Consider the following 11,669-nt stretch of genomic DNA (forward strand, 5'->3'; position numbering starts at 1 on the left):
ATATATAAAATATATAATACTAATAACTAAGGTTTTTTTTCCAAAATTAAAAAAAAGAAACAATAAAGAATAAACATATATTGGCACATTTGCTGTTTTAGCCTTAAAAAGATTACGATTTACATCGTGTCATTCAACATACAACAATACATTTTTGCTAACATACGCTCAATCTAGTACAGCTACTTCATTGTCATTCAATCTTTCAATCCATTGGTTTATTATGGTTCTTCTGCTTGCATCCGCGGTTCGAAAAATCCTTGATGACTATATATCGCGTACTCTTCTATGTTGTTGTTAATTTTCGCTTGTTCGTTGTAATAACTGATTCCGTAATGATGCATATCTTCCAAATAAATACCCAGTTTTTTATCGAACGCGTTTGCCAAAAATTGATAACTACTTTCGGTCACAGTCGTAAACGCTGGATAACTCGATGGTTTAAAATTTGCTGTAAATCTAGCATTGCATTTTTCTGGACGAATAGTCGGTTCTTGTCGTGTGGAAAACCTAAGTGTTTCATTATCAGTATTTTGTATCAATATCTCTCTTTCGATACGATTAGGCGATTCGTGGTTGATATCGCTTTGAATATTTCTTCTCGTTATTCGTAGCACTTCCTGTACATCATCATCATCAACGTTTGAATTATCTTTTATCAATTCATTTTTTTTGTTAAAAGAATTTCGAATTAAGGGAGCACGCGACTGCTTTATCGCAGTTTCATCGATTTTATTATTATTTTCATTATCAATAATTATTTCTTCAAAATCTGCTAAAGAGTTTGTTAATTCAGTACTTCTTTTATCTCCGGCAGTTTCATAAGGTTGTTTGATAGGATCGTAACGGATTTCGTTGGCCGAGAGTTGTTTAGACATTAGTGATGTTGTTTTGTCAAACTTGTCTCGCTGATAGGCGAGAGAAACTTTGTTATCGTTCAATAAAAATTCGGCTTGACAATATGCATTTTTTCTCTCTGGCTCGTTTAGCTTTCCTTGCGAGTTTTCTTTGTTATAAATGTCTACATTATTGAGAAAACTTTTGATCCATGTGTTCGCTGTATTTCCCTGAGAAGTAAAATTGCAACGATTTTCATATTCTTTGCATGAGCCGTTGTTACCAGGGATTACGTCTCTATTCGAAGTATTTGAAATCTCTAAAAGACTTCTCCCCACTACAGCAGTAGAACGCATTATTGCGTCGCCTTTAGTAGACGTGAATTTACCTACAATGTATCGATTTGCGGCTTTGTGGGGCCGTATATGTTGCATATAACTGTTATCCACAACATGGTCCGAGAGAAACAAATCAATATCCGCACCGCAGTTATCTTGATGTTTCTCAATTTCGAGCGAGTCCGGAGTTTGCGTACCGGCGTCGACAAAATATCTTAGATAGTTTTCCATTTTTAAGTACTTCCGATTCAGATTCACATCCATTGTCGTCATTCCGTTTAGTTTGAATTTCACGCGTACTGTTTCTTTTCCTGGTCTCTTTCTGTACTTAGATCTTGTACCATGCTTGTGTATCAATCGCTTGTGAATCTTTAAGTCCGAAACAGTTAAAAATTGCATATCGCATATATCGCATTTCTGACCGATGCTTTCGAGATAAATCTCGTGATGTAGAGCGTTCATTAGCGATCCTATAGTTCCGTGTCGCCATTGTGAGTGCAGAGAAACATCGCTTTCGCATTTAAAATTTCTACCGCATATTTTGCACGTACTTCCGATAATGACGACACTGCACTCTCGCAAAGTCACACCAGCGGAAACACGGAAGCTTCTTTTATTTAATTGTGTATCGTTGAATGCCCGCATTTCATCCAAATTCGACGAATCTTAAGATGAATATTCTTTGGTTGTTCTTCCGCCGCTCTTCATCGCGCATTGACGTTCTCTTGAAAAGTCGTTACGGTCGCACAGCGCGGTCACTATCGTGCTGACTCGTCACTTATAAACTTCGTCTGCCAGCGATAAGACTTCTTTGGACTTTGTCTTGGCTCTGATGTGGCGCCACCTCGTGTGCGGATCACTTTAACCTGACCTAACACCGAGACAAAAGACAATTGTCATGTTGATCGTGTATTGTGTGTGTTATTCGCGCAACGGTCAAATTTGGCTTTTGTCCGAGATGTATTTCATAATATGTTGTATACTCTATTCAATGAGAGAATAATATCGAGAATATGAGAGAATAATAAGGAAAACTCGTCCGTTTCGCGCAAGTCAGAAACTTTTTTCCTAAAAAGCCCCCACTACATCGCCGTATCGCTCATGCAGCTTGCCATGTTTTCCCCACTTTGCCTGCCTATGCGCAGACCGATATTATTCTCTCATTGAATAGAGTATATATATACTTCATAAATAACGTATAATAGATTGACAAAAAATAATTCGTTGAACTTTAGATTGATTAATCTATCTACAACGTTTGAAGAATTGTTCAGTCATTTTTTTGTACAAGAGCAACAATCGTGACCACGCAACATTTTTACGGATTGCCAGCTGATGTGCCAACGAAAAAGATGTTACGTATAAAAAGTATAGGTTGCGATTCATATAAAATTAAATAAGCAATAAACCTGTATGTCGAATATGTCTAAGTACTACGGTTAATATTAAACAAACATGATATTAAATATATTTTTTTAAATAGTATATGTGTGTGTGTGTGTATTGTTAGATATAGTCGTTTTATGGTTATAATATTATACGAAATATTATAAATGTATCTTTGATAAATAATATTGTTTTGATATATTTCAAGATCACATAATCAATAATACTGATTGTGAGCAATTTAACCATACTAATCAGTATTAATTCAGAAATCTGATTATATTATATTATCTTCTCCTTTTTCTCTCTCTCTCCCTTTCTCTCTCTATTTAATACATTCCCAACAATATTTAATAACATTTTTTCATATGTTATTGAAAGAAAACATGAGAAATACGATCTGTTTTTCTTCTACATAGTTTATATTAACTATGTGACCTTAAACATGACAAAAACTGTAAACACCAGATATAAGATTTGAAGACAGTCTCTCTGATATTAAATAAAATTCGATAATTCACAGTATATAACTGATACAAGTTATATGCTAACGATTATGTTTACAAACTTGATTATAGACATATAATTATAGAATAGAATATATAGTTTTACTTAATCGCTTAATTATAGAATTATAACTAACAATAAGTGAAAATACCTAAAAATAACTAACAATAAGTAAAAATAATTATAAAATTTCTGATATATATATGAAATAATATAATATTCAATTACATACAACTTTATTACGCGAATATCTTTGAAGCTTCAACATTCGGAGAAACTCTTTATGTATTGTCTGCTTCGGTTTTTACGTCATATTCGATTTATATAACGATGATATACAAATTGAAGAAAATAGACTAAATATTTCTACAGAAATGATGCTAATGCAAGGCTCTGACCAATAATTTTCATACCTCGTTGTTTTCGAAGACCTTCACAATCTTTTGACCATCTACAAATCAACACCGTAATACGGAATCGTCTTTCAACTCTGTGTAATTCTCGGTACCGGCGAAGAAGAGACAAGAGAACCTATTCCGGCAACGTCGCTTGCTTAGAGTCGATTGCCGCTCACCGCTACAGTGTTGTTGGTTCGCTTCTGTTGTCAACTTTCGGCTTTCTTAAAAATTAGTTGACTACATCCTGAAACACACATCCTTGACTGGAAAAAACACTCATATTATTTCAAACAGAATTAATATATTCTTACAAACTGTGAGAAAAGCATGATTTTGATATTTTATTGTTAAAACATTGATAAGGTCAAAATGATCCATATGCTAATCTTTAAGGTTTAATTTATTGTTAGTTCCATTTTGTTAGGATTTGAATCTGGTATCTTCAGACTCATCCAGATTAGTAGTCAGACGTATTACCCATTGTATCAGAATTATATCTACTTTATTTAGTACAACTTTATTAAATAATAAACGGCGTTGATAATACATATTTAGTATAAAATTACATTTTTTTAAATTTTATATATACATAAAATCTATAAATATATCTGTAATATTATAGGTATATATATTATTTTTTATGTACTTTTGTTTAATTGCTCATCCTGTAAATTATTATTATTATCATCGTTTCAGATTTATTCGATCGCGACAAATGTATTTGCAAATATGGATATTTATGGTAGCGCACATAATCTATGCCCGTAAGTATCATTGCATCGATGCAGATTAAATCGATATGGATTACTTGTCTGAACCTCAAAATATCATATTTTTGATAGAACACGTTGTGAGAGAAAGCATTATCAAACGTGGTCTATGCAACGGTTACAAGCTCGGCGAAGACGATCTACAGACCTTCGACTTCATCAGCAAGTTGCAATTGGATCTGTTGAATGCGCGTTACAGCGGCATGACGAAAGTGCGAGGCAGCAATCGCATACAGACGGCATATCGGCTAGAGAAAGACACTGACGTCACCCTTCCAACAAAGTATTCAAATTAACTCGCATAGCAACAGCGACGTAATCAGCATCTTATTTATGCAAAAGGCTTACTGATGATCCCAATATTTGAATTAAATCCAAATAAGTCGTTCATCTATCCTAACTTGACGACCATATACCATTATATAGATTCCCGCCAAATCATAGCTGACGATTACAATTGATTATCTAATAAAAAAAATTCTTTATTATCGACCTCTATAATATTTCATTGAAGATATTTATTAGCAAAATACCAAGCGATATATTTTTCACGTTTGAGTTTTTTTTTCAGGGATATTATACCTACTGGACTTCCAGAGGAATTCTCGTTGGTGTACACGTTGAGAGCTAGAAAGTCACCAAAATATGCTTGGCATATCATTAAAATCGTGGACGCGAGAGGTGACGCTCAATTTCTCATCACGATGAGTCCCAGGAAACAGACGCTAGATTTTTCATTGATTGATCACGAAGGAAAATTGCAGACGGTCTCTTTCCCGAATGATCGCGTGAGTGTCATTATTAATAGTCACGTCTATTATTGTTCTAGAATAGCTCGTTGTCGCGCATTGTTGTATGTATAACGATTTCATATTCTTAAAATTAAAGAAATACTTGATTTTGCCAAACAAGAAACTCGAACAATAAAGAAAAAAATCATTATAGAGAATCATCTGATTCTATGTATTTTCGATAAGTAGTCGCATACAATACAAACACAATTAAAAAAATTATTAAAATTATGTGTTTTTCAACAAAAGACGACATATTTTGGCGAGATGTATTAAATCATTCCTAAATCTCGAGGCTTTTAAAATTAAGCTTTTCCGATAGTGATCACACTTACAGAACATATTCACGAATTTTATTTAACTCGCTTTCAAAAATGCCGTCGGAAAGAAAGAGAAAGAGAAAGAGAGACGAACAGAGACGGAAGAGGGGGGAAGAGAGAAATATAGTCGTCATTATTAAAACGATTTAATCAATTGATTATCATGAGTGTTTCGTCAATTGTCTCACGAAATCATTACGTAAGCGTAGGCTAGTGCGTGAGATACATCAAGATACGTGATAGACTTCATAAAAGTGAACGTGTGAATTATATCGTTATGCCATATGCATCAGATGCAATGGATATAAATCGCGTTAAGGCGTTTCTTACACAAAATATCATTCGAGAGATTCTTAACGGTAGAAATTCTGTCACGCAAGTGACAGAAAAACTAGGACTGCATTATACAATCGATGAATCAGTAGTAAGATCATCATGATGCGCTCAGAGTCTTTTGATCGATATGGATACCGCTATTGCAGGCACTTAACTAGCGTTTTGAAATAGCGTGCATTCATGCGATAAATATGAAATCCCGAGGCCTTATTTATGCCTTATTTAGGATTAGAACTCATTTACTTCTTTCTAGACCATAATATTTTCTATAAGATAGCTTCAAGCGAAAACTTACAATAATACTTACAATAATAATTAATTACAATTTACATCATTGTATAATAACATTAAAAAAGATATATTTTTTTTTTTATAAAATAGATATTCGACAAGGGTTGGCACAAAATAAATTTCGGAGTGTTCAAGGATAAATTAGTGCTTAAAGTTGATTGCGAACATATTGGTACAGAAGAATTAAGACCGCGCAGATCAAGTAAAGTCGATGGAGACATGTCGATAGCCAAAATGAAGAATAGTAAAGTCACTGTACCGGTAAGCCTTGTTGACATCTATGAAATGTGCAGTTGAAGCTTGATTATCACGCTATTTAATATACCAATCTACCCTGTTTTTTAACTGCAGATGACTGAAAAACTTAAAGATGTTTTAATAAATTTCGATACAACTATCACTGCGATTTAAAGATCGGCTTGCATGTATATATATCTAATATTCACGAATTGCATCGCTATTATGTCATTGCGAAGAATACCAATCTTTCAGAGCTAACGTTACATATCGTCACAATTATGCAGCCTGTTACTTAATTAATACCAGCTTTACGCAGAGCGAGGCTAAAACTGTCAGTAGGACAAGAACTAAATTTAATATTAGACTCTTTAGTCCACATCCAGAACGCACATAATAACGTTAGCATCTAAATGCAATATATTTATAAAAAGTTATAATCGAAAAATTAATAGAACATCATACATAATATTCCAAAATTGAATATCTGCACTACCGTTAGATCGACATACAATGGATGAGCCTAAACTGCGATCCTACGAGACTAGAGAGAGAAACGTGCGAGGAGCTACCAGTAGGTATCGATATATTTTGACAAGATTTTATAATTTGCAAGATATGACTATATAATATTAACGTGTTTATAGAAAAACTTAGCCGCCTCGCTTCAAATGAAACCTGCTTGCGAAAAAATCTGCCTGCAAGGATTCAACAGTACAAATGTAAGTTTCTCCTCCCAATTTATTAAATATTTATAAAATATTTATTATAAATATTTATATATGTATCAAACCGCGAAAAAGATCTTGTTTTTACAGTATCAAAAATGAAACATTAATAAAATTAGAATACTTATGAAGTCAATAATAAAAATATCATTTTCAATTAGATATTACATTAACTATAGAGATGTTGTAGTAAATTTCGAATAATCACTGTGATTTAAAGATCGGCTTGCATGTACTTACATATATCTAACATCCACGAATTACATTGCTATTATATGTCATTGCGAAGAATGCCCATCTTTCGAAGCTAATATTACATATAATGTGAAAAATATCACTTTCTTTAGTAATATATTTAAAATCGTTGATGAATGAAAATGAAATTTTATCAGGGATCCCCCGATTTACGCGGCCCGCCCGGAGTACCGGGACCAATTGGTATACCCGGGCAACGTGGGCTGCCGGGAGAACAAGGAAGAACAGTACGTTATTATTATTTAATTTGGAAATTATTAAATAATATTTACATTTATGGAATATAGACAAACGTATGTATGTAAAAGGATTATATAAGAGATGCATGTTATCAGGGAGCCCCTGGTAATACTGGCGCCAGAGGTTTCCCAGGATTACAGGGTCCCAAAGGATCGATCGGACCTGCGGGATCACCGGGATTACCAGGTTTACCGGGACAAAAAGGTGATCGTGGTGAAAGAGTAAGTATTTTTAAATTTAAATTTTATATAATGAAGAAAGGGAAGGGAGAAAGGAAGGCGTAATTTAAAAAAGTTTCTTTATAACAAAAATAGAGCGATAGAAAAATGCAATAGAAATTTTTCATAGGGTGATATGGGATTTCCGGGTTTGAAAGGAGATCAAGGTCCTCGAGGATTTCCGGGCCCACCAGGGAATAGCAACTCGTCACGCTTGATGGGTCCCCCTGGCGAGAAAGGAGCTAAAGGTGAACGGGGAAACGATGGTGCTCAAGGACAACCGAGTGAAAAAGGTACGACATGTTATTGCTTAAAATATTTGAACTGTCTATATTCCGTGTTTATGACCTTTTTATTAATATTTTTAAGAATGGATTGTATATGCACCGCGCAAATTGTAAAAAGTCGCGATTCCAATAGCGACTATTAAACGATTCAGGCGACATATAATATTTCACTTATGATGTTGACCTAGATATGTTCATTCGCAGTCATTGTAAATCAATTTATTACAATTCGTGACAATGTCCGTGATTGTACAATACATAACAAAAATCAAAATTAATTGAGCACAATAGGAACGAAAGTTTCATTATTAAAATAGCTTTTATGATATATATACATTTACGAAATATATATTTAGTACTTAACATTTATACATATACGATTGACTCATATAAAAATATTTGAAAAAAACATCACCTCTGACATATTAATTGTCATGTAAAAAATTCAACAATATTTTAGGCGAACGTGGAGACAGGGGATTAGACGGAATTCGCGGTCATGACGGCACACCAGGTCCTCCCGGTCCTCCGGGACTTCCCGGTTCCCCTGGACCCGCAGGAAATATCGTATTTACGGATGCTCCTGGTATTCCAGGACCAACAGGTCCTCGTGGCGTAACAGGTCTGCCGGGGCCACTAGGTCCTCCAGGATTGCCAGGATTATCAGGGCCTCCTGGACCGCCAGGCCAAAGAGGTCCGAAGGGTGATACCGGAGAACGTGGTCGAGATGGTTTGTAACTGATTTATTGGAGATTAAATAAGAGAATTGTTTAATACACGAATAATAAAACTATTTCTTTCATTTTATAAATACATAACTTAAAATATTTATTTTTATTTTTCAAGGCATACCGGGACTGACGAATAATAACGTAATACCTGGGTCACCTGGTCCTGAAGGACGTGCTGGTCCTCCTGGCGAAGATGGTCTTCCCGGTGAGAAAGGAGAAGTTGGACCAATAGGTCCTCCAGGATTACCCGGAGAAATAGGAAAAGATGGAATTCCAGGATTACCGGGACCGCAGGTATTTTAGTACTTTGTCTTATTATAATTTTTTATTACGTAAAATAATGCACTCTTTTATAAATATTCATTACTGCGATAAGGGACCACCAGGCTTACGCGGGGAACCGGGCTCTCCAGGATCGCGAGGTTTAGAAGGGGTTGCAGGAAAATCAGGGCCGCCAGGACTCGATGGAAAACCAGGTCAAAAAGGCAAAGAAGGTGAACAAGGACCTGTCGGACCTCGTGGGCTACCAGGAAGTTCGGTAAGAATGAACAAAACGTATCTTTATCTGTTTATTTAAAAAGTATGATCTTTCGTCATTATTGCATAGCATTTTAAATTATTGTTGATAACATGACAATAAAGCGAATGAATAAAACACAATATAGTGGAGATTAGTAACATTAGTCCCGTTTCGCCAATTTTCGTTATACTTACCGAGCAATGGCTTAATTGCGAAATTTTATAACATAAAAATTAATTTATATGTTTTTAGGGTTCAACGGGCCTGCCGGGTACACCAGGCGTACCAGGATTGGAAGGAAGGCCCGGTCTATCCGGGCCACCAGGACCGCCAGGACCGCCAGGTTCGCTAGGGCCTCCAGGATCTCCTGGTTTTCCAACTTCAAACAGTAACTTCGATAGGATTGATAATCTCGATCTTGAAGGACCCAGAGGCCCAATAGGCTCTCCAGGAATAGTAAGTATTTTATTTAGGATCAAGTTCAACTACAGATTCGATTAATTAATAATGAACTTAAATCAGAATAAATAATTAGCCAGGTGAAAGAGGAGCCCCTGGAGAACGAGGATCAGAGGGTCAAATAGGACCGCCCGGAATACCCGGCAAGGACGGAGCACCTGGATTGCAAGGATTACCCGGAAATAGAGGTCAAACGGGATTACCAGGACTTCAGGGCCTGCCGGGCCACAATATCAACGAAGCGGAAATTCGTGATATTTGCGCCAGCGTGTTAAGAGGTAATTTTAATCGTCGTTAAAAATTATTTTTTATTGCAGTTGTAAATATTAATGAAAGTTCACTGAAGTTTAAATAATTCTCCGATTGTCAATTCTTTTCGTTTTCGCTTTAGAATTAGAATATATTAAACTTCGGTTAACTTTAATTGAGATTTAAAACGATGATTCTCTGTTTCAATCATCTCAGGTATCTGTATCTTTCGTGCGCATATGAAAAACATGCAATGACATCACATATACAGAAGGATATATATGAATTACATTGTGATAGTTTTTCTTATCATCTATATACATACAGAACAGATGACCGAAATGGCAGCACTCATGCAAGGCCCACCCGGTCCGCCCGGTCGAAGTCGTCCGGGCCGTCTTGGATCGCCTGGTCCCCAAGGTCGTCCAGGTACATCATCGAGTCAGGATTACCAATTCTTTGCGCTTTTCATTTGCCTATGACACAATATTAATCGCATTAAAAATCAGCTACTACGTAGATTTTCTTATTAGTTTATAGATAAATCTTGGACATAGTGAGCGGAACGCTAGGATCCTAACTCGAGAAGGAACGTTTGGCAAGCAACAAAGAGTATCGCTGTCATAGTAGCATCACCATTTAAAAGCTTGAAGTATCATAATCATTATCGTCTTCACATAGAACTATAGCACATGCGAATGGTGTGATTCATCATGATGCACTTAACAATATCGATGATGTAATATCAACGGATAAATGTTCTCTTGTCGTCATTACGCCTATAAAAATAATGATATCCTGGCATGTGTCACAGAGAGGCTGAAAGAATTAACAGAAGATCTACGAGGGCTACCCGGGCTACCGGGGCCGGCTCGACACGGTCGTCCCGGTCGAGCCGGAAAACAAGGCATTCCAGGTATCTACCGCTCAAAATAACGCATCCCTCTGGAACGTCTGGAAAATAGTCCATTTGAAATAACGGAAACTTTCATCGTGCGCATGCGAAGAATTCAAGTAATTTTACTAACAATCTCATAACAATTATAATGCTTTTAATGTATCTTAAAACAAATCTATTTTTTAAAGCAGTACATGCTTTATGCATTATCATTAATAAATTCCTTTTTTATCTTAGATTTTATCTCGTTCTTTCATCTTCAGTTTTTATCTTCAATTTTATCATATTATATAACTTTATTAAACTGCTTTAAAAAAAGATGCCTGGATATCCTACAAATAAAAATTAATGGATGACATATTTTTTGAATATATTTAATGCTTCTCAAAATCTCTTGATTTTATTTAACTCTACTCAATCGTATTTAGGTGATCCGGGCTCACCAGGTTTGCCGGGAGAACGTGGATTCGTCGGTTTACCGGGTCCGCAAGGTCTCATCGGACCACAGGGGCCACCAGGAGAACGCGGAGAAAAAGGGGACAGAGGTCTCGAGGGAATCGGTTCAGAAGGTCCACCTGGTCCAATAGGTCCCCCTGGTAAAACAACATTATTATTAGCAACAAAAGATTATTCGCAACAATTTATTTATAGGATGGCTGTATAATAATTCTACTGCATTTTATGGCAGGATCTCCTGGTAACGATGGTGTTGGTTTACCTGGAAGACAGGGTGATAAAGGCGAGCGAGGCAGACCAGGTAAAAGAATTAAAATAAGTTTAGAATAAAAGTTTTTTTTAATTAGCTTACAGAATTATTAAAACTTTTATTAGTGATGTTCTCAATATTGTTGTATGTGTAATCATTTTATATAT

General features: G+C 35.6%; 2 protein-coding genes and 1 long non-coding RNA gene across 6 annotated transcripts in view; 1 reads left to right on the top strand and 2 right to left on the bottom strand.

Moving 5' to 3' along the window:
- The window catches only part of LOC115235870 (collagen alpha-1(IX) chain-like), a 25,875-nt gene that overhangs the window by 12,384 nt on the left and 1,822 nt on the right, over window positions 1-11,669 (top strand). The window contains exons 2-18 of one of the 4 annotated variants that reach the window (XM_029807953.1): window positions 4,163-4,230; window positions 4,309-4,519; window positions 4,808-5,024; window positions 6,065-6,235; window positions 6,714-6,785; window positions 6,859-6,933; window positions 7,332-7,421; window positions 7,530-7,655; window positions 7,783-7,945; window positions 8,400-8,669; window positions 8,786-8,964; window positions 9,047-9,208; window positions 9,443-9,646; window positions 9,726-9,927; window positions 10,226-10,327; window positions 11,225-11,392; window positions 11,485-11,553. In XM_029807953.1, coding sequence (XP_029663813.1) covers window positions 4,182-4,230; window positions 4,309-4,519; window positions 4,808-5,024; window positions 6,065-6,235; window positions 6,714-6,785; window positions 6,859-6,933; window positions 7,332-7,421; window positions 7,530-7,655; window positions 7,783-7,945; window positions 8,400-8,669; window positions 8,786-8,964; window positions 9,047-9,208; window positions 9,443-9,646; window positions 9,726-9,927; window positions 10,226-10,327; window positions 11,225-11,392; window positions 11,485-11,553 — 2,530 coding nt within the window. In that variant the 5' untranslated portion in view covers window positions 4,163-4,181. Of the gene's footprint in view, window positions 1-4,162; window positions 4,231-4,308; window positions 4,520-4,807; window positions 5,025-6,064; window positions 6,236-6,713; window positions 6,786-6,858; window positions 6,934-7,331; window positions 7,422-7,529; window positions 7,656-7,782; window positions 7,946-8,399; window positions 8,670-8,785; window positions 8,965-9,046; window positions 9,209-9,442; window positions 9,647-9,725; window positions 9,928-10,225; window positions 10,328-10,431; window positions 10,653-10,712; window positions 10,913-11,224; window positions 11,393-11,484; window positions 11,554-11,669 lie in introns of those variants that run through there. The other 3 variants (XM_029807962.1, XR_003884102.1, XM_029807973.1) reach the window with 3 other exon arrangements.
- Window positions 16-3,710, bottom strand: LOC115235932. The gene is made up of 2 exons (XM_029808048.1): window positions 3,482-3,710; window positions 16-2,046 (listed from the first exon to the last, which is right to left on the bottom strand). The coding sequence occupies exon 2, from the start codon at window positions 1,818-1,820 to the stop codon at window positions 222-224; it is 1,599 nt and encodes a 532-aa protein (XP_029663908.1). The 5' UTR covers window positions 1,821-2,046; window positions 3,482-3,710; the 3' UTR covers window positions 16-221.
- The window catches only part of LOC115235982, a 9,730-nt gene continuing 6,613 nt past the window's right edge, over window positions 8,553-11,669 (bottom strand). Inside the window, exons 3-5 of the long non-coding RNA XR_003884115.1 lie at window positions 11,240-11,389; window positions 10,224-10,374; window positions 8,553-8,677 (exon numbers count right to left, since the gene is read on the bottom strand). This is a non-coding gene — a long non-coding RNA (uncharacterized LOC115235982). The remainder of the gene's footprint in view (window positions 8,678-10,223; window positions 10,375-11,239; window positions 11,390-11,669) is intronic.

This window comes from Formica exsecta, unplaced genomic scaffold (assembly GCF_003651465.1).
Source record: "Formica exsecta isolate Colony F162 unplaced genomic scaffold, ASM365146v1 scaffold11, whole genome shotgun sequence".
Lineage (NCBI taxonomy): Eukaryota > Metazoa > Arthropoda > Insecta > Hymenoptera > Formicidae > Formica > Formica exsecta.

Bases quoted from the DNA above. Each gene is read 5' to 3' on its own strand.
- LOC115235932 (XM_029808048.1), bottom strand. From the start codon at position 1,820: ATGCGGGCATTCAACGATACACAATTAAATAAAAGAAGCTTCCGTGTT.